Source organism: Talpa occidentalis, unplaced genomic scaffold (assembly GCF_014898055.3).
Source record: "Talpa occidentalis isolate TD23 unplaced genomic scaffold, MPIMG_talOcc4v2.1 talOcc4.14, whole genome shotgun sequence".
Lineage (NCBI taxonomy): Eukaryota > Metazoa > Chordata > Mammalia > Eulipotyphla > Talpidae > Talpa > Talpa occidentalis.
The window spans coordinates 90,168,824-90,192,076 of NW_023601433.1; the positions used below are offsets into that span (position 1 = coordinate 90,168,824).

The following is a 23,253-nucleotide window of genomic DNA, read 5'->3' on the forward strand; positions in this document are numbered from 1 at the left end:
CTTTGGAAAGGAAAAGCAGTCAAAATGCAGAGCGGCAGCTGGAGCTGCGGCTCCCACGTACCCCCCGCCCCCCAGGCGGAGTCCAGGGGTCCCGACACCTCCCCTTCCAGGGCAGGCAGCCGCTCACTGTCCACCTCTCAACAGACCCTGCTCTGTCCCCACGAAGGATGACCAGCCCACCACAGCCCCGGCCTCCACCCCAGCGCCTCGAGAAACGCACCAGCAGTGTCCCCCCAACACACAGTCTGCTGGCCCAGCACAGCACTTCCACTCTGCGCCCTTGGTGCTGACTTCGTGGCGACCACCCCCAGGCACCGTGGACCCCGAGCCTGGGGCCGGCACCCCCGGAACCGCCCGCGGGTGTCTGGGCATCTCACCCCAGCACAGGCCCACGTGGAGCTGAGCGGACACAGTCAGCATGTCCCCCAGAGCCAGGGGCTCCCAGGGCGCGCTAGAGGTGACGAAGGGGCTTCTCCGGGACCGTGGCTGATCCGGGCGCTGACTACAAACGCCCCCATCTGGTGCACTGCCATCCGGGATTTAGCATTCTTAGGCCACAAGAGAGAGAATTCTAGAAAAAGATTCCCTCATCAAGAATTCCCAAGTGTGAGAGACAAACATGTTTTCAGTGTCCAGAGGGGGGCGGGGAGGAGCGAGGCTTGTGGCAAGCGAGAGAGCTCAGACCCCACTGAAAGTAACTAGCTCTTTTCAAGCTGCGTGAACCCAACCAGACACGCGTGCCCCCTGGTGAGGACCCTTGTCCTTCTAGTTTCTGGAGGAAACCTCTTGACAGGCTAGCGGGGATTTGGTCATCCGACCTCAGTTGCGGCCACAGTGCCTTTGCATGTGCCTCAGGCTGGCATGTAATTTTGCACCTTCCGGGAATCTATGCACCAATAATTAAGAGCCTAAAGCTTCTAGGGCAGATCCTGTAGAGTAGGGAAATCATCCAAATGGGGAAATCCTGAGTTTCAGGAACAGACCAGTTGACATTGAAATTCTGGCATTGTCAAAACCAGCCCCGCCAAGGGGCTGAGTGGGGTCACAAGGAAACAGCAGCAAACCCAGGTCAGGGCCCGTCTGTGGATAACTGACTCGGACTCATCCTGCGAGGCCAGGCCACACAAGATGAGGGGCTGGAGCACCCTCCAGATTAAAGGAGGCCTGAGGACCACCCTCAGACGTGGTCCCCGCGGGGAGGCCAGGGGCAGCGGCGGGAGGGGCTCTAGGGAATATCTCCCGCTCGGTGTGGATGGACAAGTGAAGGATGAGGGGGGGTTCTGAGAACGGACATGAAGGAGTTCTTTATGTTATTCTTGCTTTTTTATTTTCTGTGCATTAAACTATATCAAAAGAAAGCTATTTAACTGCTGAAGTAGAATAGTAGAAAAATTTAGAAAAAATAGTGGGGACATCCCCAAATGGCCCAAAGACAAAGCTCTGGCCCGTGAGCCGCCCCTGGAGCGGGTGTTTGGCGGGTCCACTGACACACACGCCGGACGCAGAGAGCTCACCTTGAGCCACCTGCTGGTCCCGCGGACTCTCGCTCGCCCTCCAGGGCTCAGATTTCCAGGTGCCTGTCCAGGCTGGCCTCCGGGCCACCCGCTGTGGGGGTTGGTTTCTCGGCGGAGTCCATGACCTTGTCGAGTGGGGTGTCCTTCTCCCAGAGGAGACACAGCGGAGCCATTGTCCTAAAACCGAAAAAGTGAGAAATACTGAATGCTGTGAAAACTTGGTTTGGCCGGGGTGGCCAGAGAGCTACTCCTTGCTGATATCCGCTCATCCCTTTCTTCTACACGAACAGATACTGAACCTGTAGGGCAGGCCCGACTCGGCTGGAGCCGCTGGAGCGCCTGGAGCCATGAGCAGGAGACTGGAGGGGTCTGGGAGAACATCTGCTTTCTCACAAGAGGATAGCTGAGGTCAGAGCGACCCCTCGTTCTCCTATTTCCTGTTCTGCACACGGCGGTGATGGCCGGCACCATGGCAGCCATCTTGTGATCATGAGGGAAAGAGCAAGTGAACCATTAGTCACTGCTGGCAGCTGCCTACGTGCAAACTTCTCATGCGAGCAGAAATAAAACCTCGCCTGTCTATGACACTGTATGTTTGTCAAGTCCTGTTTTAATTAATACAGCAATTTTTTTTCCTCTTTCACCTTAGGTTCCAGAGAACAGTTACAACAAAGTCGGTGGCATTGTATCCTCTTAGGGTTCCTCCCTTTTTGCTTCTGACAAGAAGCTAATTTTCAAGCAAAGTCTGGGCTGAAACCTTAGATCCTGATTCAGGCAAACTCTCACCAGGAGGGTTCTTTGTACAAAGCTGATGATTCCAACTTTCCTTCCCCAAACTGAATATTTTCCACTTCTGTTTAATTATTAATACACTGCAGATATATTTAAGATGCGACCCTAGCATAAAGTATATTTAAAACCCCAGCAAGGATTCCCATTACGCTAATAAATAAGGAATGAGTTGCCTGGCCTGGCCCTGACTGCTGGCTCCCACCGCGCGTTCCCTTGCCGATGGCTTGGGTCCAGTCTGTTTGTCCAACTGCTTGGAGCTCACGAGGCTCAGGGACTGATGATGGGGCTCCAGGGGGAAAGGCAGGGTCAGTGCCCGCTCGGGAGCTGTGCTCAGGCTTGTGATAAGGCAGACTGCTGAGAAGCTGGTTCCAAAAACAGAGTCTGCAGCCTGACTCAACCGGGCCCATCAAGTGACAGAAGCGGCGCCCAGCTCACCCCCAACCCGGCGCCTGGAGCAGCGACAAGAGGCACCAACACGCCCGGCACCCAAACAGGAAGACGCTGGAGCAGCCGGGGAAGGTCTGTGCCCGGCGTACCCTGTCACCAGCCCGTTTCCTGCAGGTGTTCACGTGGGTTAACAGATTATAATGCCCAAAGCCCAAAGAAGTGGCGCTCTCTGGTCACAGTGGGCAGCGAGGGGGGGATCACGGGGAGGGCAGCCCTGGGGCCAGGCAGGGGTCGCACCCTTCTGCACCTCTGGCCCTGGGGGCAGTGTCCCCTCATTGGGTTTCCTTGTTTTGTGACCAGCCTGGCCTCAGTGGACTTGTGTCCCCAGGAGAGCGCTCCCTTCCAAGTCCTGTTCCAACGACAACTCAGCACAGTCTCGCAGAGACCCAGCGGCCGAGGCTGTCCCTCCACCGGTGCGCGCCGCCCCTGCTTCTGGATCCCTTGGACATAAAGCAGGCGACAGTCGATCATTTCTTAGCAACTCGTTCTGGGAGCACAGCTCCGCGACAGGCTGACCCGACACATGCCGCTCTTGCTTTGCCACCCAACTGCCCACGACGCGCCCTCCGCTCCTGCCAGCTGGGCCTCGGTGCTCTCTGCCCTGCTGTGCCATTGTCACTGTCCCGCTATCCCTGCTGGGCTCGCGGGAGGCTCTGCTGGGGCTCTCTGCTGGGGGGTCAGGTGTCACCTCGTTGGGGCCCCTCAAACACCATCACTGATGGAGAGCAACAGTGCTTTCCCACATTCCCATTCGGGAGACGCGGTCTGGATGGCACCTCGTGGCGTGGGACGCTCAGGCGTGCACGTGGGTGGGCAACTCAGCTGTGCGGCATTTCTGCGGTTGCCAAGATGGACGAACAGTGAGGTGGTTCACAGAGAGCGGAGGGGCTGGCGGGCAGGCTGGCCCTGCAGAGACGCAGCAGCCAGCCCGCGGGGCCACGTCTGCCTTGGCAGCGCCGGCTGGTCCTGTGTCTGAGCGTTGCATGGAAACTTCTCGGGCCGCCGTGTCTTCACCCTCTGACCAGGCGGCTTCCCAGCCCCTGCGCTGCATCACCGGCGGTTCTGTGGGTGGCTCTGAAAGCTGATGTCGCTGGGTCTCCCCAACTCTCCTGCATCCCCAGCAAGGCATCACTGCTCTGGGTCTCGGGCTGTGGCAGCTCCCCACGGGCCCCTCCCGCACCCCCCACGAGCACCCCTCTAGTGCCGGCTTCCCGGGCGCCCACAGTGCCCGCGCGGACGGTGCGGGCTGCAGCTTCAGCTCAACAGGGAGGAAGCCAGGGCCGCCATCTGGGGCCGCAGGTGTCCTCCATCTGGCCGACTGGGGAGCCAGGGCGCCCCTCTCCTGGGCACGCGCCCGTCTGCAGGGGTCGGAGGAGCCAGAGGGCCCAGAGCACCCAGAGCGGCGGATCCACAGCGAGGTGTCACCGGCACCGGCCGGCGGCCTTGTTCTCTGTCCTGCGGGTCCCAGAGTGGCTGGTGCCGCAGCGCAGCGCCCACAGGCCGCGGCCCCCGGGTCCGGCCCCTCGACGCCGCCCGCCTCCCGCGGGCGCCAGGACCGCCGAGCCACGGCTGCGGCCCTCCGCCCTGCCCGCGAGGCCCAGCCCTCCCCGCTGCCGAGCCGAGTCCCTGCCGCCCGCTCCCGCCTGACTGACCGCGGCAGACGCCGGCCTCGGGGAGGCGCCCGGGCGCCTGTGGAGCCTCCCGCGCGGGGCGGCTGGAGCGCGGCCGCGGCACCGTCACGCCCGGGCCGGCGCGCAGAGGCCCTGACGGGCGCCGACGCGCGGAACCTGGGGTCGGGGAGCCGCGCGGGGCCGGCAGCGCCTCTGGGCGAGCCTGGCGGGCGGCGCGCGCTGCTCCCTCCGGGCGGGGAGGCCTCAGAGCCCCGCGGACAGGCCGCCCACGCCGGGCCGCGCCCGTGACCGCCCCGCGCCCCGCGGGCACTCACCGAGCGCCGGGGCCTCGCCCGGCCGAGCCCGTGCAGGCTGACACGCGGCCCAGCTCCAGCGCCGCCTGAGGCCCCGCGGGGCCGTCCCGGGGCGCGGCGCTGAAAGGAGCGAGCGGATTGGTGCTGAGCGGAGCCCGCCAAACCTAGCCTGCGAGCTGATTGGTGCTGAGCCGAGCCCGCCAACCGCTGCCTGAGAGCTGATTGGTGCTGAGCCGAGCCCGCCAAACCTAGCCTGCGAGCTGATTGGTGCTGAGCCGAGCCCGCCAACCGCTGCCTGAGAGCTGATTGGTGCTGAGCCGAGCCCGCCAACCGCTGCCTGCCGGCGGCCAAGCCTGGGGCCGCCCCCCGCCCTCTCCCGCCCCCCCCCCCCCCCCCCCCCGCCCCGCCAGGACCCGCACCCCAGTTGGCCGCCACCACAGCGGGGCCGCGCGCAGTGGCCGTCCACGGCCGGGCCGCCCCTGCTCCGCCCGCCAGGCCCGTGCTCGGGAGCGCCTGGACACCGCGCGCTGGGCGCCCCCCCACCCCGGCTCCGCGCCCGCTGGTCTCGTGGCCGCGTCCCCCGCGCGCCGGCCGGGCTGACCCGAGCCGGCTGGGCGACCTCAGCTCGGCCAGGGCTGCCCCGGGCGCCGCCGCTTCCCAAACGGCCGGGAAAGCCCCGGGGCGCGGGTGTCGTCTCAGAGCAGCACCTTCTTCCAGAAGCTTCCCTCGCGAGCCGGCCTGTGGGGGCCCGGCCGGCCGCACTCCTGTGGTCACTGAAATGGCGGCCCAGCCCCAAGGCCCGGGTTGACCCAACACACCCGCCCGGCGAGGCTGCCCGCCAGGCACCCACGGCCGCCCTCCTCGCCAGCCTGCCTGCAGCTCTCCAACGGCGCAGGGCTGCAGGGATGGAGGACAGGCGTGGGGAGGCGCCAGCTGACCAGGGAGCTGCCCCTGGCCCTGCCCTCCCTTCCCTGGAACGCACTCAGCCTGCCATCCTGAGGGGACCCGCGACACCAGAGCTAAAGCCAGAGCTAAAGCCCTCAGGGCGCTCGGCAAGCTCCGCAGGTTTGGCAGGGGGTCCTGTCTGGGGTGCCCAGGACCGGCCTCCTGGGCCAGTGCCCCACCTACCTGGGCGCCCTCCCCCGCCCCCAGACCCCTGGCCTCACCCCCCGCCAGGCCTAGGCTCTCACCTGGACTGCAGAGGCTGCAGCCCAACAAAGAAGCCAAACCACTGAATGTGTGTCAAGGCTGCAGCTTGAAAGTGAACTCCTGCAAGACGCCGGACAGGGCATCTGAATTGCTGTTGGGCCTCTCCCCCCAAGAACTGGCTTTCCGCGGGACTGTCTTTTTTAATTCTGTTTTTGAACATCACTTTCCACAATGCTTAAAATTCAGTAGGGGCGAAGGAGGAAGGAAGTCGCACTTAATAAGAGAGCTCTGAAAGAGGCTTAAGGAAAGCAGGAAGCAACTTAACTGAGAGCGGGGGGGCCTCCCCGGCGGGATGGTAGGGGGATCTGTCTCGCACCTGAGGTCAAAGCAGGTCAGGCCCTAGCCCAGATCCCCCGGCATGTGCTGTGAACAGCAAGAACACAGCGAATCCTTGACAGCTTCCGCCGACATTTCAGATGGGAACCACAGCTTTAAAATAACCACAACAAACGTAAATCGTCATCAACACTCTAAGTATTAAGTCACGTATCTTTAGACACAATAACAGCCACGGGTTTCTTCATAATCAGTTTATTAATGGGAGATAGTCTCGCAAAAATCTTTCCAGAAATGATAAGGCAGAAAGTACATTTTCTTGGTTCTCTGGGAATTTCGTAATGTAAACACGAAACAGCTGATGAGTTGATAAAAAGTATAACTATTTTTTAAAAATCTAATTTCAAATAGGTGCATGAGGTTTAGAGATACAGAGGTGTCACCGGCACTTAAATACCTAAACAGAAGCCAAAAGAACATTTCCGTAACTTCAACTATAAAACGCAGGCCGGTGACCACTGCAACCCAGGGAGCGTGCCTGGAAGGCGGCAGTAGCGTTCATCCTGAGAGGCGAGGGCGAGGACCGAGCTGGGGAGAGGTGGGCACAGCACCGGGCTCTCGGCACGTGTCGGGGGACGCAGGAGCTACTCTAGCACAAGCATGATCTCGGGGCGTCTGCGCCTTCAACACTCGCCACTCAGCCTGGCGCGCATGAGCGGTGCGTGCGACCCAGCGGCCCCCTGGGAGCAAGCAGCCAGGGCCTGCGTGCTGGGCCCCCGGGAGACGTGGGCAGGCTCCAGCTCGGCCAGGGGAGCTGTCCCGCGGGCGGGGTATCCGCAACCGCAGCAGGCGAGGCCGAGGACCCGGCTGTCCCCGGAGCAGGGTCCACGTACCCCTGCAAGCCCAGGACACACGGCACAGCTGTGGACATGGCTCAGTTCCGACTGGGTGCTGCCAGGACAGATGTCTGTCCACTGGTGAGACTCCACGTGCTCCGCGGAGCGAACGACAATCGCCCGCACCAACACCTAACAGGCTTCAATGCGCGATGCAGGCGGTCGTCACGCTGCTGCGGGGTTTAGGAGCTGACTTTGGGGTTCAGCAGAAAGCGGGCCCTCACAGTGTCTCTGCAGCAGCCTGTCAGATCTCGTCTGGGGACACAGCCCGAGGGTTTGGAAGGACTCCATCTGGGGTGCATCACCATCTTCATTCCATTCAGGCTTTATGGGCGCAGACAGAAGCACGGGCGCTCTCAAGGGGCGACGAGTCGTCTGTCGGGGCAGGCGCTCGCTTACCGTCCTGGGTGGCGGAACAGGCGGGGAGGGGGTGCAGCACAGGACTGGAGGCTGCTCGAGGGGTCGGGCGCCCGTAAACTTTGTGAGTCGACACTGACAGAAGGCACTAGAAGGCTTTCTGGGGCACCTGCCCGCATTTTCTCTGCCAAAGAACCGGCAGCCCCACCGGCGGCCGTTCAGCTGAAGCTCCCTGGCCCTTTAAAAGGCCGTGTTTAATGCACAAAGGCAGAGCCAACGAATGTGTTAATATATTAAACAATAAACAGTTAAAATTATAGATATATTACAAAACAGTTCTGTCATAAAAAATTATTTTGCAAATAATAAACAAAGTGAACATAGCACAAAGCATCTCTCAGTGAGCAGGTCAGCCAGGAGGAAGGCAGGAAGACGTCTTCGGCCCGGAAGCTAACCACTTGGTAACATAAAATATTCCTAATTAAGCTTCACATATACCTTTAACACTGACATATAAAAAAATTGAAATTCTCAGTAATTCCTTATTTTCAGGCCATTGAAATAAGTTCCCTGTGGCATAATTTTCTGCTGTTAGAGTCCAGGCATCCCTGCGTGAATTCACCACCGCCATTCTCCCGCTTCTCTCCCTGAACACCCGTGGGTTTCTCCTTCACTCCCAAGACCAGATCACAAAGCCAGTCACCAAGCGGGGCCACGCGAGAGCTGGGACACGACTCTCCTGAGGTGTGACCCACCCCAGGGAGACTCCCAGCTACGACTGCTCTGACAGTGTCGCTGCTAGGGTCACGCCAAGGATCTCGAGCAAAATAATTACACAAAATATAGTGAACACCATTTTCTGCAAGATAAAGAAAAACATTAATTTGCAAGCTGTCAAAGGAAATACACCACTGACATCAGCTCCTGACAAAGTTCTCCCGGAATCTGAGAGTCCATCACCCAAAGGAACCCTCTGGGCCTCAGGAGGAGGGTGGGAGGGACAGTCCTGGAGGCAAAGTGTAGTGTGTCTTAAGTTAGGTGACTTCAGCGCGCAGGCCCAAGCACTCCCCGCTCCCTGAGGGGGACAACGTGGGGCGGGGTGGGGGGGTGCAGGGGGAAGGTGCCTACACCCCTTGCCCGACTCCTCTCAGCTGTGCTCACAGCCTTTGAAGGCTTAACTGAATCTCTTTCTCATCTGCTGAAAACCTTATTTCCACTTCTCTGCGTGTGGTACACGCCTTGGCGCCAGCACCTTGGAAGCTCGGGAGCCCCGCGAACACCCATGGCCGCCCCCCTGGCCCCCTGCAATGGAAGCAGCTCCAGCCACAAGATGAGGCCCCTCCTCGGGGGGGCAGAGGTGCCCTTGGGAGCCGCCCACACCCGCAGGCCGGGCTGGGACACAACTCCTCCGGGGTCCCCAGGCAGCACTCGCAGCGCCCAGGCTCCGGGCTCTGGGCTGGGACCCCACACTCCATGCAGAGAAGCCTCCTGTCAACAGTGCCACCAAACAGCACCCAGGAGAAGCACTCACTGCGCCGGGCCACGCTAACAACTGCAACCTTATCTGCAGCGTAACCACATGCGGCCATCTAATGCCACCAGGAAAAATCAGGAAAACACAGTTCAGAAAGAATCCTGCAAACACCGTACACGCCGCGTGCTGCGGAAAGGCCGCACATGCCCTCGTCTGGGCAGAGTCCCCGGAAGCCCCGGCAGACACAGAGACGCCCGCAGGCCCCAGGCTCGCTTCCCGGGACAGCAGAAGCCCACACCCAGCCTCGTGCCGAAGCAGGCTTGGGTGGAACGTGCCCGGGAAGGCTGGGACCGGGGCGCAGGTGAATGGGATGCACGTGGCGACAGGGCCTGGCACAAGGCCTCGGGGACCCAGGGAGACCCCGCGGCTCCCCTGAGGGGTGGGCCCTGGCAGGGGCCTCCGGCAGGACCAGCCGGCGAGACCACCAAATGCAGTTTCCATTTTAACAAGGACACATTTTTAAGCCAAGCAGCTGCCCCAGCTGCCACCAAGCAGAAACAAGCGAGACGGGAGCGCTGCTTTCTCGGCCTGGTTTCAGGTTTGGTTCTGACCCCGCGGACTCCGCTGCGACAGGCGAGGAGACGACAGCCGCGCTGCCGCTGCCACCCCGCGGGCCGCCCAGACACAGCCACAGCTCTGTGTCCGCTTCTCCCTGAGAGCCGCGCCCCCTGGGCATGGCCACAGGCAGGGTGAGCTTGAGCATGAGCCGCCCTCCCCCAGGGCCCAAGCAGGCGGCCGTCAGGAGCAACTCAGCACAGGCGTGGGCAAGCGGGCAGGTGGGAGTTACTTACCCGCCACAGCTGGGCACGCCGTGCCCCTGCCTCACTTGCCAACCGACAGGCCGATGATCAGGGCCAGCACAGCCACCAGCACCACTGCCACTGCCACGATGATCCACTTTTTCTGTCAAGAAAAGTGAGCTGACTAGTAGTGCCGACTCCCTGTCCGTCATGGGTCAGCGGCGTGGGCGAGCTGGGGCTGCGGGAGAGGCTGGCATCCAGCACCCATAGAACCGAGCGGACTGGGTTTCCCTAGGCCTCACAGGACTCCGCCCATGGCGGCCTCAGGGGGCAGGATGAGCGCCCCAGCCATCCTCGTCCCCCAGCCAGAGAGCTGGCCAAGAAGAGCGCGTCCCACATGCGGGATGGGCAAGCCCGTCAGCTCTGTAGCCCCCGCCACGTAACAAGAGACGGTTCTGGAGCTGATGCCGTCCAACCCGGGGAGGGAAACGCCCTGGCACAAGGCTGTGGAGGGTTTTAAATATCTGGGACACAAAAGGGATCACAGTCCCACAATGTAGCTCATAAACCCCCAAAGAAATTAGCAGGAAGAGTTACTCAGTTTGACAACGAAGCACGCCTGAAGGACACCTCGGGGCCGGCTTGGATCCACGCATTCCGCAGTGACACCAAATGAAGAGAAAACGTCACTTTCACTCGTAAAAACCCAACTCACCCTTCTCGCTTTGCTGTGATACTTTATAGCTTTCTTAGTTTCCTCTTTAGCGTGTTCCACATACTCCGCAGCGTTCAGGACGTTCTTTTCTATGTTGTTGATCATTTCACCCTTAAAGCAAAAAGTTTCTAAATTAGGTGACGCTGTCAAATGCCGTCCTGGCGGGGAAGACAGGAGCACCGGCGAGGCCCCACATGCACGGCGCGGGCGTGCAGCGGGCAGGGGCTGGCAGCCACATTCACAGAAGACGGACGTCACTGATGTCACAACACAAAGCGATCGGGATTCGCTGTCTGCTGTAAAAAGCACTGACAGGATGGGCGGGAGGCCCCGAGACAGGCGGGGCGAGGGCGGCCGTCACACAGGACACGCAGCGCCAGGGGCCTCCTCCGGTGGGCAGAAGACTGGCGCGGACTTCTTAAAATAGCTGTGAACTGCGACTAGCTCACGTCTGACACAAAGTTGACTGAACGAATGAGCAAAGATATGGAACGAGGAGAATCAGGTGGAAGGCAGGGCAGACGCGTTACCTGGCTCCTCGTCCACAGCAGCCACGCTCCGCAGCAGTGAGGGGCAGAGCGGCGAAGGGTGACACATGCTCCTTGCCAGTGCCGACCACACACTGATCAGAGGGGCATCGTCAGGGCCCCGACTGGGAGGGGGCAGGCGGCTGCCCTAGTGCCCAGCAGAGCCATCGCTGGATGGCCACGGCGTGCTAACTGGCCTCCTTAGACCGGAAGAGAACCACAGCTTCATGGTCCGGCCAGTCCTTCTGGACCAGTCCTGGGCAGTCCCCACACTCCCAGCCCTGAGCCCAAGTCACGAGTGGCCACAGGGTCGCCCACATCCAAAGCCCCAGGCAGCTGCTGGCTTCTCCTGCAGAGCACAGCACCTCAGTTTTTCCCACACATTTTTATGTAAAATTCCTCACAACAGGCAGCTCCGGGAGCAGGCTCCAGGGCACACCTCCGGGGCTGCAGCTCACAGGCCAGGCCTCAGCCCTCCACAGGCAGTGTTGAGGGCAGACACCCCACAGGGAGCAGGCTCCTGACACGCCTCAGCTCCTCGAGGGCCTCCTCACACCAGGCCCCGCGTCACGCCTATGGGCTCTACCTGTGCTGTGGACAGCGTCTGGGCCTTAGACATTTCTCCTGATTGTTATCTTAACGTGCTCCTTGAAAAAAGCTTATAAACATACCCATTTTAGAGAAAATTAAAATCCCCACAGACCCAGTGCTACACTGTCTGCCACGTTTCTCTCCTCCGGTGACAGCTCACGCCGCACCCATCCAGATGCCCGTCCAGGCACACACGTGTCCCCCGCGTGAGGCCCAGTGCACGCACCTCCGCACCCTGTCAGAGCCGCTCCCCATGAAGCCCACGGCGCACGGCTGTGTGCTTAGCTGCACTAGGGCCCCGCCCGCCGACCCACAATGCAGCCCCGACCATGCAGGCGACGCCAGTGTCTGAGTCTCACAGCGTGAACTGTGATCAGCTTCAGAACTTTGAGACTGGATCCAAAAGTTCTTTCCCAGGTGAACTGGACCCAAACGCGGATTTGACACAGGAAGGAGGCTCGGGTGGCAGACATGGTTACCTGGGTCTCCACAAACACGGCCAAGTCCATGAACATCTCGTGCAGCTCCCGGATGCTGGTCTCCAGCCGCATGATGTCCTTGTGCCGGGACTCGATCTCGTTGAGGGCTTGTCTGGTGATCTGGGAATCTGATATGATCTTTGAAAAACAAGAGAAACGCTCATGAACGTCCGTGGTTGGAGGGGGATGGAGAAGCGGGCAGACGCCCGGGCACGAGGCGGCACTCACGTCAGAGATGAAGATGGACGGGCTCCCACTCTCCAGCATCTGCTCCAGCTCATCGTCTGTGGTCGTCTTCCCAGCTGAAAGAGCAGCGAGCAAGAAGACTCCACTCAGCGCACAGGCTGCGCATGCCCTAAGTCAGCAGCCTACCGGGGTTATCAACATTTTTAAACAACGTTTCCCTGGCCTTCCAGGGGTAGCTCCTGCATGCTGGCAGAAATTAAGGTCAACAGGAAGAACTGGAAATGGGGAACTCCTTAGCGGATGGGGATTGGTGACGAGCCCTTCTTCGGCGGGGACAGAACAGCTATGAAGGGGAAACCAACATGGGACTTTCTGGCACCTCCACTTTCCTAAGGCCACAACTCTGGCTATGGAGAAGGAGTGAGCTGCATTCAGCGCACGTTAAATGGACGTGAACCACGGTCAGGTGGTAACACTTTCTCTGGCTGACTCAGAGAAATTGCGGTGCATGTGATAAATGCACGAGCGCGCTCTAGAACACCCACCAAAGGTTTTTGGAAAAACCTAATCAATAACGATCACTTTTCACAATTTGTGTCACAGAAAACAAAGTTAGGTGGGTAACATTAAAATGACTTCAATGTCATCTGATGTGAATGTTCAGTGTTCACAGCCACCAAGAGCGGGAACCCGACCGTCAAGGGCCCGAAGGAAGGAGGGAGGGAAGCAGGTGCAGCCCGGCAGGACCACAAGGCGGGAGTGGCCATGGGAGGGCCAGTGGGACAGGCGCAGCCCAGGGCCCAAGTCCTATCGGGGGAGAGGCCGTCCCAGACCACAGTCTGCACGAAACGTCCAGGAGGGCAGCTCTGAGGAACAGAGGGTCACGTGGGGGCTCCTCCGGGCACTGAGGGTGGTGGCGCAGCGGCCTGCCCCCACCCCCGTGCTGTGTCAACTCTCCTGGTCAAGCTGTCATTCAGTGAGGTCCAGGGCGCAGCTGTCCCTGGATCCCCATGTCCATGTGGTCACGGAGCAGCTGGGGAGCTGTGGGCTGGCGTCACAGTGAGGAAGCCCCGACCTGGCACAGCACAGGCAGCCAACCCTGCCTGACCTCTCCCCATCAGCAGACGCCCCTAGCCACGAGGGACACGGCTGACGGCCACAACATCCTGACAGGGGCAGCCTGTCTGCCCCAGAGAATGGAGCCACGAGACCCACGTAAAATCGCCTCCCAAGGGTTGGGGACATAGCAGACAAGGTGAAGAAATAATTGCTGGAAGTTTCCAAATCTGAATCATACCCCAAAGTTACGGTACTCAGCAGGTAATTTAGGGTCCACTCACCTAGAATTTTCTGAAATATGTACATAAAAAATAGGTTTGGCCAAGTCAATGGACAGGCAGTCATGAGGGGGCTTTAGGCCTTACAACACTGGCAACTACAGAGACAAAACCGCTCTTGGCGCTGCGGCACTTTGACACACAACCCTAAGGAAGACACACCTTCCCGGCACAGCCCCGCCTACTCACTGATCTCCAGCTGGCGCTGGATGCGGCCTTTGCTCCGCTCCCGAAACAGAGTCTGTGCTTCGTTGTACGCGATCATGGCTTCCACGAACTTCCGCGACAGGACGGAATGCTGCCGACAGAAACGGGGCCAGGTGGTGATGGTTGTTTCTGCAGCTGGCCTGGGCAGACGTAATGCGCCGGAACTCCACTCCTCTCAGGCGGAGAGTAGGCCTGGGGGCGCCCGCTGCTCAGGACCAACTGACCAGCCTCATCCCAGCAGGCCTCTCAGTGGCTACTGAGCTGTCCGCTCCCCCACTGAGCCGTAGGCACAGGGTGAGCCAGTTACGAGGCTGTGGGGTCAAGTGGGAGCCCAGAACCTGCCCCAGTGGGGCGCAGAGCCAAGAACCCCAGCCTGCTGTGTGGCCTCACCCCCTGGAGGCCAGGCCTCCCTTGCACACTCAGTGATCTGGGTAACCCCTGCACTTCAGAACAGAATTCTGCCGAAGGGCTGGAGAGACCTTCCCCACGTTACACAGAGGCGTCCACCCACCCCCCTCATGAGGACAGAGGCTGGAAGACACGCCACAGGCCCCACCTGGGTCGTCCGTATTCGCAGATCCACGGAGGTTCGGCCGCCAGCCTCCTCCTGAGCAATGCTCTGCTCGATAGCTGGGAACAAACAGGAAAAAGCTACTTTTTAGACCACAATATGAAAGTCCTTCAAATCAAATCTCAAATTGCTTTTCTTTATCTCTGAAGAGTCTCTCTCTATAAAGCCAAAGTTAATGAATAGCGAATGACCCTTTAAAATAAGATTATCCATCGAGAAGAAACGTTCTGCCACTTTTGATTAACATCTTTTTTTTTTTTTCAAATCTGTTTTGTTTTTTGTTTTCTTTTTTTAAAGAGGCATGCATTTTCATTTATTTATTTGTTTGTCTGTTTGTTTATACAAGCACTGGGTACAGTCAGAAGCGCGGGAGGGTGAGAGGATTCCCCAGAGCCAGAGCGGGGAGCAGAGCAGGCAGAAGGACCAAAGGACACTGCTGAGGGGAGCAGCGGGTGGCAGGAGAGGTCTGCGCGCCATGTGGGACCCTCCTCCGGTGGCCGGGGAGCAGCCCGGGATCGAACCGGCGCCGCAGAGGCTGCGGGCGGCTTCGCAACCCAGCGCTCAACCGCTGCGCCCCCGGGGAGGCCCTTGATTAACATCTTAACATGCTTAAAGAAAAAAGGGAAAAACAACCTCTCATCTTTGGAAATGGCTACCACCTATGCAAAAAGAAAAAGGCGGCGGAGACAGGCACAGAAACTAGACTTCTGTGTACCTGCGAGTTGCAGACTTGACTCTGACCAATGCAGATACTGCACATAACTCCTGAACATTTTAAAAACAAAAATCAAAAGAAAATGGAACTTATAAACCTGACCGAGGATCAAGCTGGAGACATTCACACAAAGAACTATTCAAAGTGACCTTAAAGTGGGGCTGAATCCCTAGCAGGGTTCACCTGCCGACGGAAGAACGACAGAACAGAGACCCCACGGCCGGCAGTCCCGTGCTCTGACGCGCAGAGGCTGTGCGCGGCCAATACTGGGGTCTGTCGGGAGGAAAGTGCAGGTGCCAGTAAGAGCCCAGATCCGTCCTCGTCCTCCACTGGATCTGGACCTATCGGAGGGGACTCGTGATCCAGTGTCATTAAGCAGTCCCTGTTCTATTCCCAGGTCTTCTCCAGCGAAACGCCTGGGACATGACACAGCAGCGCCGGGTCCAGGCCTGACTCCTGGAGAGCGTGAAGCCGGGGCACACCTCAGAGAGCGGGCGGGGCAGAGGTACGGCCACGGCAGGATCCCCGGCTCCCGGGAAGCGGGGAGGCCATCAGAGCGCGTGTGAGTGACTCGGGTTAGGACCCCCCCGGCCAGAGGTGACCACGGGCTGAATCGCAGCGCACGTTCCCAAGAACCTGCCAAGCGCAAGCACCACTCAAGAAGAAGTGGAAACTCACTTTCGCGTCCGCAATTTAGCCACTCTGTGAGGGCACGACGGCGTGAGATTAACAAGCCAACGGCAGGAGCTCAACCTGCTGAACGTGCGCCGGTGCTTCTCCAGGAGACGCAGGAGCCACCGCACAAGGGCCAGGCCCCCAGGGCAGCCTGCGCAGCCGCAGACGAGGCAACGGGCCAGCACGCCCAGGGCCCCGGTTTCAGATGCTCACAACTTTGACTTCAAAAAATGTGAAAGAATAAAAAGCGACAAAGAAACGACAACTACACGCATCGCAGCATCAATAACAAGACACGGTCACACTCACTCACACTTCAGCTTGGCTCGAATCTTATTCGCGGTTTTCTTGATTTCTTTGTTGAGATCTTCAAGTTCTTCTTTTATTTCTTTAAAATTAAAAAAAGGCGGCTGTGACATCCAATATCACTAACGCCCCAAAGACCCAACGGGCACAAGAGTCCTGGCAGAGGCCCAAGCTGTGCGCTGTCCTTAGGAGAGCCCGGTCACCCAGGGCGCCCCAGAGGGCCCGCGCTCCAGCCTCGGTGTGGAATGCAAGCCCAGCCCCGCCCGGGCCTGCCTGCGCCCCCTCCCCCACGCACACGGTGGCCGGGACCCAGGGGTGCCGGCTACAGCCACCGCGTGGGGGAGGGGGATGCGCAGAGCCCGAGTGAACCAGCGGGGGACCCGCGCTCACCATGCACGGCCCCAGCCTGGGTGACAGCGAGCAAGAGAGGGGACGAGCAGCTTCTAGCGGAGCCGATAACTTACTTTCTTCTGGGTTTGGCGCAGAAAGAATGATGCTCTGGTTTTTCTTTACTTCTTCAACATACTGGGCTATTTTAGCTATGCTGGTTCTGATCTCTTCGACCTAGAAGCAAGATGAGATAAAGAATCACGGCCAAGGGGCCGATTCAAGCTTGCACCGCCTCTCATTACCCAAAAGGAGGGAATGCGGGAGGGAAACATGAGCATCATCTGCACCGAGATGTGAAAGCCTCTCCTGCCCTCAGGCTGCCCGGCAGGGTCCGTGCACCCCTCCTCCCCTCCCCAGGGCACCGTCCAGGCCTCTTCCCGGGAGAAGGGGCGCCGTGACGCCATCCCGCAAGCTCTGGGAGTGTAGAGACTGCACAGACTCACGCAGCCCCTGCCAAAGGCCGGTTTTGTCTTCACTTCACACATGGTCGCGCACAGGCACGCGTGCGGGGGCTCCAGCCCCGGGCACCCACCTGATGGAAGAATTCGTCCATGAAGTGGTCCTTCTCAGCAACGACGGTCGCGTCTCCATCGTCATCTTTCCTACACTGGAATGAAAAAATCGAAACAAATGTCAAGCTCGATTTGTAAATGTTGGCGGAGGCACCATCCCAAGGGAGCGGCAGACCCGGGAGGCGGAGGCGGGAGGGGCCGCGGGATGCTCCCGGGCCCAGAGACCTGGGTTCCGGCACAAGCAGTCAGAGCCCAGGTGAGTTCCACCCCCCGGGAGCGAGAGTGCTGTGGCCACACATTTTCCCTAAAGATCAAAACTCGGGCTTGGCAAAGCGCCCTGGTGAGGAGATAGCGACCGGGAGGGCAGGGACAGCCACGCGGCAGCCCCCAGGGAGTCAGGCCGCAGGGCCACGCCAGCCGCAAGGAGCCCCCCAGAGCCGGCCCCCAGCGCCAGGGGTTGGTGAGGTAAGCGCTGTACCCTGGGGAGCCCCCAGGAGGGAAGGGCTCTGGACGTCTCCCCCGCACACCAGGCCCGCCCCCTCCACCCTCAGCTGGGCTGAGACGGATCAGAGACTCTCGACAGCCTCGTTGAAACCCACCCCCACCACCCAAGCGTAGCTCTCTTGATCTACAACCAGGGGTACTTGGAAACAAAATTCTACTGAAATAGCTCAGAAAAACCCGCACAATTCAAGCAATGTGTTAAGAAAGCCGCTTGGTCCTTCCCTGAAATCAACCTGCGCCCCAACCACCCAGGCAACGCCCGGGCCGGCACCCTCCGGGCAGGCCCGCAGATAAGACAGTCAGTTAGCTGGGCCCCGGGGCCGGCAGCTGCAGCCCGGAGATAGGGGTGAGCGCGGAGACCGGGTGACCCGGCTGGGGCTGGAAGACCAGGCCTCTCAGAGCCAAGAGCGGGCCCAAGAGCGGGCCCCACCCGCCTGGCCCGCGGCCTCCCCAACGCGGCTGTCCCGGCTCTGGGCGGCGCTGAGGGCGACCAGCCCGCTCTCCCGGGACCCCGGGGTGAGACACAGGAAGACTGCTTCACACGGGCTCCGTTCACAGGGCAAGTTTCATGGGGGATTTCTGTCCCCCAAAACAGACACTGAAGTCCTGCCCCAGGGCCCCGGGCCATGAACCACGCTGGGACGGAGGGTCTCTGCTGGGGCAGTCGGCGGGTCCCGCCCTACACGCCCGGGGCCGTGTCCTGCACTCCAGGGCGGCGCAGCTGACCAGGCAGATGTGCCCGCATGAGGCTCAGGCCCGAGCGCCCAGGGCCTTTGCACGTGGTCTGGCTGCTCTCCAGCGAAAGCTGCGCCTGGACCTGGCGGCCGCCCCAGGGAGCTGGAGGCCCCCACAGCCCCTGCCGCGGGCTGCAGAAAGGAGGACTCAGGACGCAGGTCCCTGTTTATTATTGTTTTTCAAAATGGCATTTCTCATGGCTAGAGTTCCGGAAGCAGCCCCCGGGGCAGGCTGGCCCACCGACACTATCTTTGCTCTCCCGTCATTACCAAGAGAAGCAAGCCAAGCCCACCACACCTGGCTGTGGGCCAGCCCCGGCACCCCTGCAGCGGGGCCAGCTCTCCCGGCCCAGGCCGGCCACTCGGGGCTGCTCCTGAGGCGCGTCTGGCGAGCCCCCAAACCGTGTGGCCAGCCTGACTGCCAGCAGGACGCTCCCGCAGGCCGGCCTTGGCCTCCCGCATGTCAAAGGGCGAGACAACACTCAAACATCAACATCTACTTCTGTTAAATTTTAAACGAAACTTCCTTCAAAGTGGCCCTACAGGCCTCCCCGGTGGCGCAGCGGGTAAAGCGCAGCGCTGTGGAGCTGTCCGCAGCCTCTGCAGCCAGGTTTGATTCCCGGCCAGCAGGCCGGCGAGGGTCCCACATGGCGCGGCAGACCCCTCCTGTCTCCCCGCTGCTCCCCTCAGCAGTGCTTTCAGTCCGTCTGCCTGCTCTGCTCCCCGCTCTGGCTCCGGGGAATCCTCTCAACTCCCGCGGTTCTGGCCTGTACCCCGGCTCTTGTATAAATAAATACATCTTTAAAAAAAAAAATGTGGCCCTACATGAGAACTCCCCTCTCCAGGGACAGCCAGTGGCCTCCGGGCTCGGACACATGGGATAGACAGCCTCGCAGAGGCCGCCGGCGGGGTCCACGTGTCCTCCCCATGTGCAGGGCCTCCGGGAGCGTGGACTCGAAATAAGCGCCCGGTGGCGGCACCACTGCTGCTCAGATGCGCTCCCGGCTCAAGGCTGAACCACGTGGGCAGGAGAGAAAGGGCCCTTGCGGTGACAGGCAGGGAGCGGGGTGCGACCAGGGCGCCAGTGGCCCTCGGGTTCTCCCTCCTGGGACGGCACGGGCTGACCAGTCCTTCGGCCTTCCGGTGTCTCCGCCACGCCTGCCTCCTCAGGGTCAGCAGCAACTGCGCGCGCCACAGGCCCTCGGACGTCGCCCACGCGGAAGCGCCGCACAGACGCCTCAGCCAGGCTCCACTTCTCTGCACCACGGGCGCCCCCCCTGCGGGCCTGGGTGGCTCCCCGCCGACCCCCTGCATCCGGGACCGGCGGCCCCGGGCCGTGCCCTCCAGGACGGCTGCTGGAGAAGGCCGCGCTGCCCCAGGGCCGCGCCCAGAAACCAGGGCCGGCTGCGCCCTCCCAGGATGGGGACGGAGACAGTGGCTCCGGCTCCATCTGGACTTGCCCGCATGGTGGACACTGAGACGGGGGCACCTCCCACCAGCGGAGAGGAGGGAGCAGCCGGGGGAGCAGAGGCCTGAGCCTGCGAGGAGGGAGGAGCCCAGGGAAGGCACATGGAAAAACAGGTGCAGCGGAAGAAAAACAAAGCCCCCCTGGGAGTCCCGCTGGCTCCTCCCTGGCCACCCAGGCTGCCCCCCCAGGTCCCAGCGGGGACCACCTCCCCAGCCTACCTAAGCACCAGCACTGTCGGGCCTGGTCTCCAGGCCTCTCCTCCTTCCCTGCTCCCCAGGGCGGGGTTCCTGCCTCCTCCCCAACCTGCTGCTTCTCTCAAGGGGGCTGCTGCTGACAACCCCCGAGCTACCTGAGGCCTTCACCCCAGTGGGGCCCTCTGGGCCTCAGCAGCTGCCTAGAGTACCCCCACCTGGGCCCTTACCCTCAGTCAGACAAGGCCCAAGCACGTCCCTGACCCTTCGTCCCCCACACCCGCACCCCAATACATGCTCTTCCCTCAGTCAGCGATTAGGCTGCTGCCTGCGACCCCCCAACACGCTCCCCACTGCTCTCCCGTGCTCCTGCACTGTCCCAAGCTCCTGGCAGGCCCGGCCACACAGGAAGAGGTGGGTGAGCAGCAGAACAGCCAGGAGAGGCCGGGCAGTGGAGCAAGACCAGGAGCGGAGACCAGCGTGGCTGAGGCAGAGCAGGCGGTGGGACGCAGAGGGCAGGAGACTCTCGGGGGACACGGGGCCGAGAGAGGACGTGCTGGCGGGCGGCCGCAGGGAAGCAGGGAGAGAAAGGCGGTGTGCCCCGCAGCAGCAGGCACAAGCAGGCAGGAGGCAGCGTGACCCCGGCGGGCCAAGGGGGAAGTGGGCTCGAGCAAGGGGAAGCCCGTCTTAGGAGCTGGCGTCTCTGCGGTTTTCTATCCTTGAATTCAGAGTAGATTTGGGGTTAGAACAAAAGCAGCTCACCCGTGGGAATGCAGGGGCTTGGTGTCTTTAAAAAAGGAAGTATTCTCAGCGCAGCAGGATCACGAGCAGCGAGGAGCAGACTAGCCCAACCGTGGAAACCGTGTGACGACAGACAAGATAGAAAAAGCTGGAGGACTTGGTACGTGAAGACACGCTAAGCGGAGCACGCGGGAAACGCAGGCGCACCTCAGTGAGAAGGGAGTGACCAGAGGCGCCCTGCCGCAGTCTCCGGGACCCACACTTCCCGCGCCTGAGCCCGCAGGGGCGCGCCGTCCGGGGTGCCCGAGAGCGACCGGGAAGGCAGCCGCGCAGCTTCTCCTGCCATTAAGAAACCGTGTTTGCGATTCACCTCCTAGGCCCTGCGTACGGAAAGTGCCCATTTTCTCCGCGGGCCACACGAAGGGCACAGCCCGGTGCGGTCACACTGTGCGCACGCAGCCCGCAGCTGGCATCTGCAGTTTCTCTGCCGGAGACTACGCGAGCTACAGCGCCGCCGTCACCGACGCCGTGTAAAGGGCAACGAGAACGCACGTGGGCCATCATCTGGCAGACGGCGTCTCCCACGGGCCGGGCGCCTCCTCTCCTGGCACAGGGGTGAAGCCTCACAGCACGGAGCCAGGGGCAGCCTCTGCAGCTCGAGGTCCTTCCCCGGCCAGGGAGCTACCCCCACGGCGCGGCAGCCTCGCCTGCGTCCCGCGGCTCCCCTCAGCCGTGTGTTTCAGCCAGTCCGCCTGCTCTGCTCCCCGCTCTGCCTCTGGGGAGCCCGGTCACCCCGGCTCTGGCCTGCACCCCGGCTCTTGCAGCATAAACAAACAACATCCCGCCACACTGAGAGTTCAGCGCTCGCGCGAGTCCCCTCACCATTCTGGGCCCCGAAGGCGGCCCGGAGCCGCAGACCCGAGCCGGGCCAGGCCCGGGGTGCGCCTGCCGGGCCGGGGGCTGTCGAGGGCCGGGACCCCGCCGCGGGACCGGGCGGACGGGGCGGACGGGGCGTCCAGCCGCTCCCGGGGCCGCTCCCGGCGCCTCGGCCCCGCGCCCGCGCCCGCGCCGCCCGGGACGGACGGGTCCGCCCGGGGCCTCCGCGACCCCGCGCCCCGCCCGCCGCCCGCCGCCCGCCCGGGGCGTCCTGCGGGGCCGGGCCGGGCCGGGCCGGGTCGGGCCGGGCGGCTCCCCGCGGGCGGCCGTCGGGCGGCGGGAGCGAGCCGGGGCCGGAGGTTCGGGCTCGGGCGCGGCCCGGGGCGAGGCCGGTTCCGAGGGCGCGGCCCCGACCCTGCCGGACCCGGCCCGACCCGGCCCGGCCCAACCCGGCCCGGCCCCGCCCACCCGCCGCCAGCGCCCCGGCGAGCCGCCCCCCGCCGCCCCGACGCTCACCGCCGCCAGGTCCGGCAGCCGGTCCCGCATCCCGCGGCCGGACCGCGCCCGCCGCTCCGGCCTGCGGCGCCTCGCGCGGGCCGCGGGCTCCGGGGCCGCCTCTCCCGCCGCGCCGCCCGCCGCCTCGGCCAGCGCTGCCCGGCAACCGCGGCCCGCGCGCGCATGCGCGGCGCCGCTCCGGCCACGCCCCCGGGCGCCGCGGGGGCCGCGGGCGGGGCCTGGCGGGGGCGGGGCCTGGCGGGGTGGGGCGGGGCGGGGCCCGGCGGGGCGGGGCGGGGCCCACCGTACCGGGAAGAAGTCAGTGACACCGCGGGCGGCCGGGGCGGGGCCTGGGCGGGGGGCGGGGCCTGGTGTGGGTGGGGCGGGGCGGGGCCCGGCGGGGCGGGGCCCACCGTACCGGGCAGAAGTCAGTGACACCGCGGGCGGCCGGGGCGGGGCGGGCCGGGCCGGGCCGGGGGGCGGGGGGCGGGCAGGCCGGGCCGGGGCGGGCCGGGGCGGGGCCGGCGGGACTGCTACCCTCTTGGCTGCCTCTGCTGGGTCCGCTGGACGTGCCGCTTGACCCCGCTCCATTTCTTTCTGGGTTTGTGCTTTCACACTCATTATTTTAAAAAATCAACCATTCAAAAAAGTCAGATTCAGGCCTCCCCGGTGGCGCAGGCGGTTGAGCGCCGCGCCGTGGAGCTGTCCGCAGCCTCTGCAGCACGAGTTCGATCCCCGGCCAGGCAGGGAGCGACCCACGTGGCCCGGCAGACCCCTCCTGTCTCCCCGCGGCTCCCCTCAGCAGTGGGTTTCAGTCCTTCTGCCTGTTCTGCTCCCCACTCTGTCTCTGCTGAGTCCTCTCACCCCCACACCTCTGGCCGGCACCCCAGCTCTTGCATAAAATAAATAAATCTTTAGGAAAAAACAAGTCAGATGAAAAGCCCACCATTCAGTACGGGGGAAACACTTAGCGAGGCTGTGGAAAGGAACTGAGTGCAGCGGCTCTGGACAGCACAAAGCCAGGATGAAGGAGCCACCCGCCTGGCCGCGAGAAAGCGGAGCAGGGGCCCAGCCAAGCTGAAGGGGTGCACCCGGCAGGGCCAGCCCGCAGTGCCAGCGGGCGAGCACAACCCAGAGGCCCACAGGAACACCGGAGCCGGCGGGCGCAGAGCGGGGAGAGGGCCACAGAGCTGGTCCTAGATGCGCAGCCACAAAATTAGAGGGGCCCTCACCGTTAGTTGGGTCCCCAAAACTACCCTCAACTTCAATCATTCGCTAGAAGGGCTCACAGAATTCACCGAAAACCAGTATTGCCGATGATTGCAGGGAGCGTGCGGAGTGACA

The 23,253-nt window shown here is 62.2% G+C and overlaps 1 protein-coding gene across 4 annotated transcripts; it reads right to left on the reverse strand.

Moving 5' to 3' along the window:
• Window positions 1-1,292: 1,292 nt before the first annotated feature.
• On the reverse strand, window positions 1,293-21,971 carry STX2 (syntaxin 2). Of its 4 annotated transcripts, none has more exons than XM_037511336.1 (11): window positions 21,931-21,971; window positions 16,921-16,995; window positions 16,463-16,562; window positions 16,006-16,080; window positions 14,288-14,361; window positions 13,714-13,822; window positions 12,230-12,303; window positions 12,002-12,139; window positions 10,405-10,515; window positions 9,741-9,852; window positions 1,293-1,691 (listed from the first exon to the last, which is right to left on the reverse strand). In XM_037511336.1, the coding sequence occupies exons 1-10, from the start codon at window positions 21,958-21,960 to the stop codon at window positions 9,772-9,774; spliced, it is 867 nt and encodes a 288-aa protein (XP_037367233.1). In that variant the 5' UTR covers window positions 21,961-21,971; the 3' UTR covers window positions 1,293-1,691; window positions 9,741-9,771. The 4 variants fall into 4 exon arrangements, with proteins under 4 accessions (XP_037367233.1, XP_037367232.1, XP_037367234.1 ...); XM_037511335.2 differs by lacking the exon at window positions 1,293-1,691 and adding an exon at window positions 6,402-8,274; XM_037511337.2 differs by lacking the exons at window positions 1,293-1,691; window positions 21,931-21,971 and adding exons at window positions 6,402-8,274; window positions 20,560-20,776.
• Between the last annotated feature and the right edge of the window lie 1,282 nt (window positions 21,972-23,253).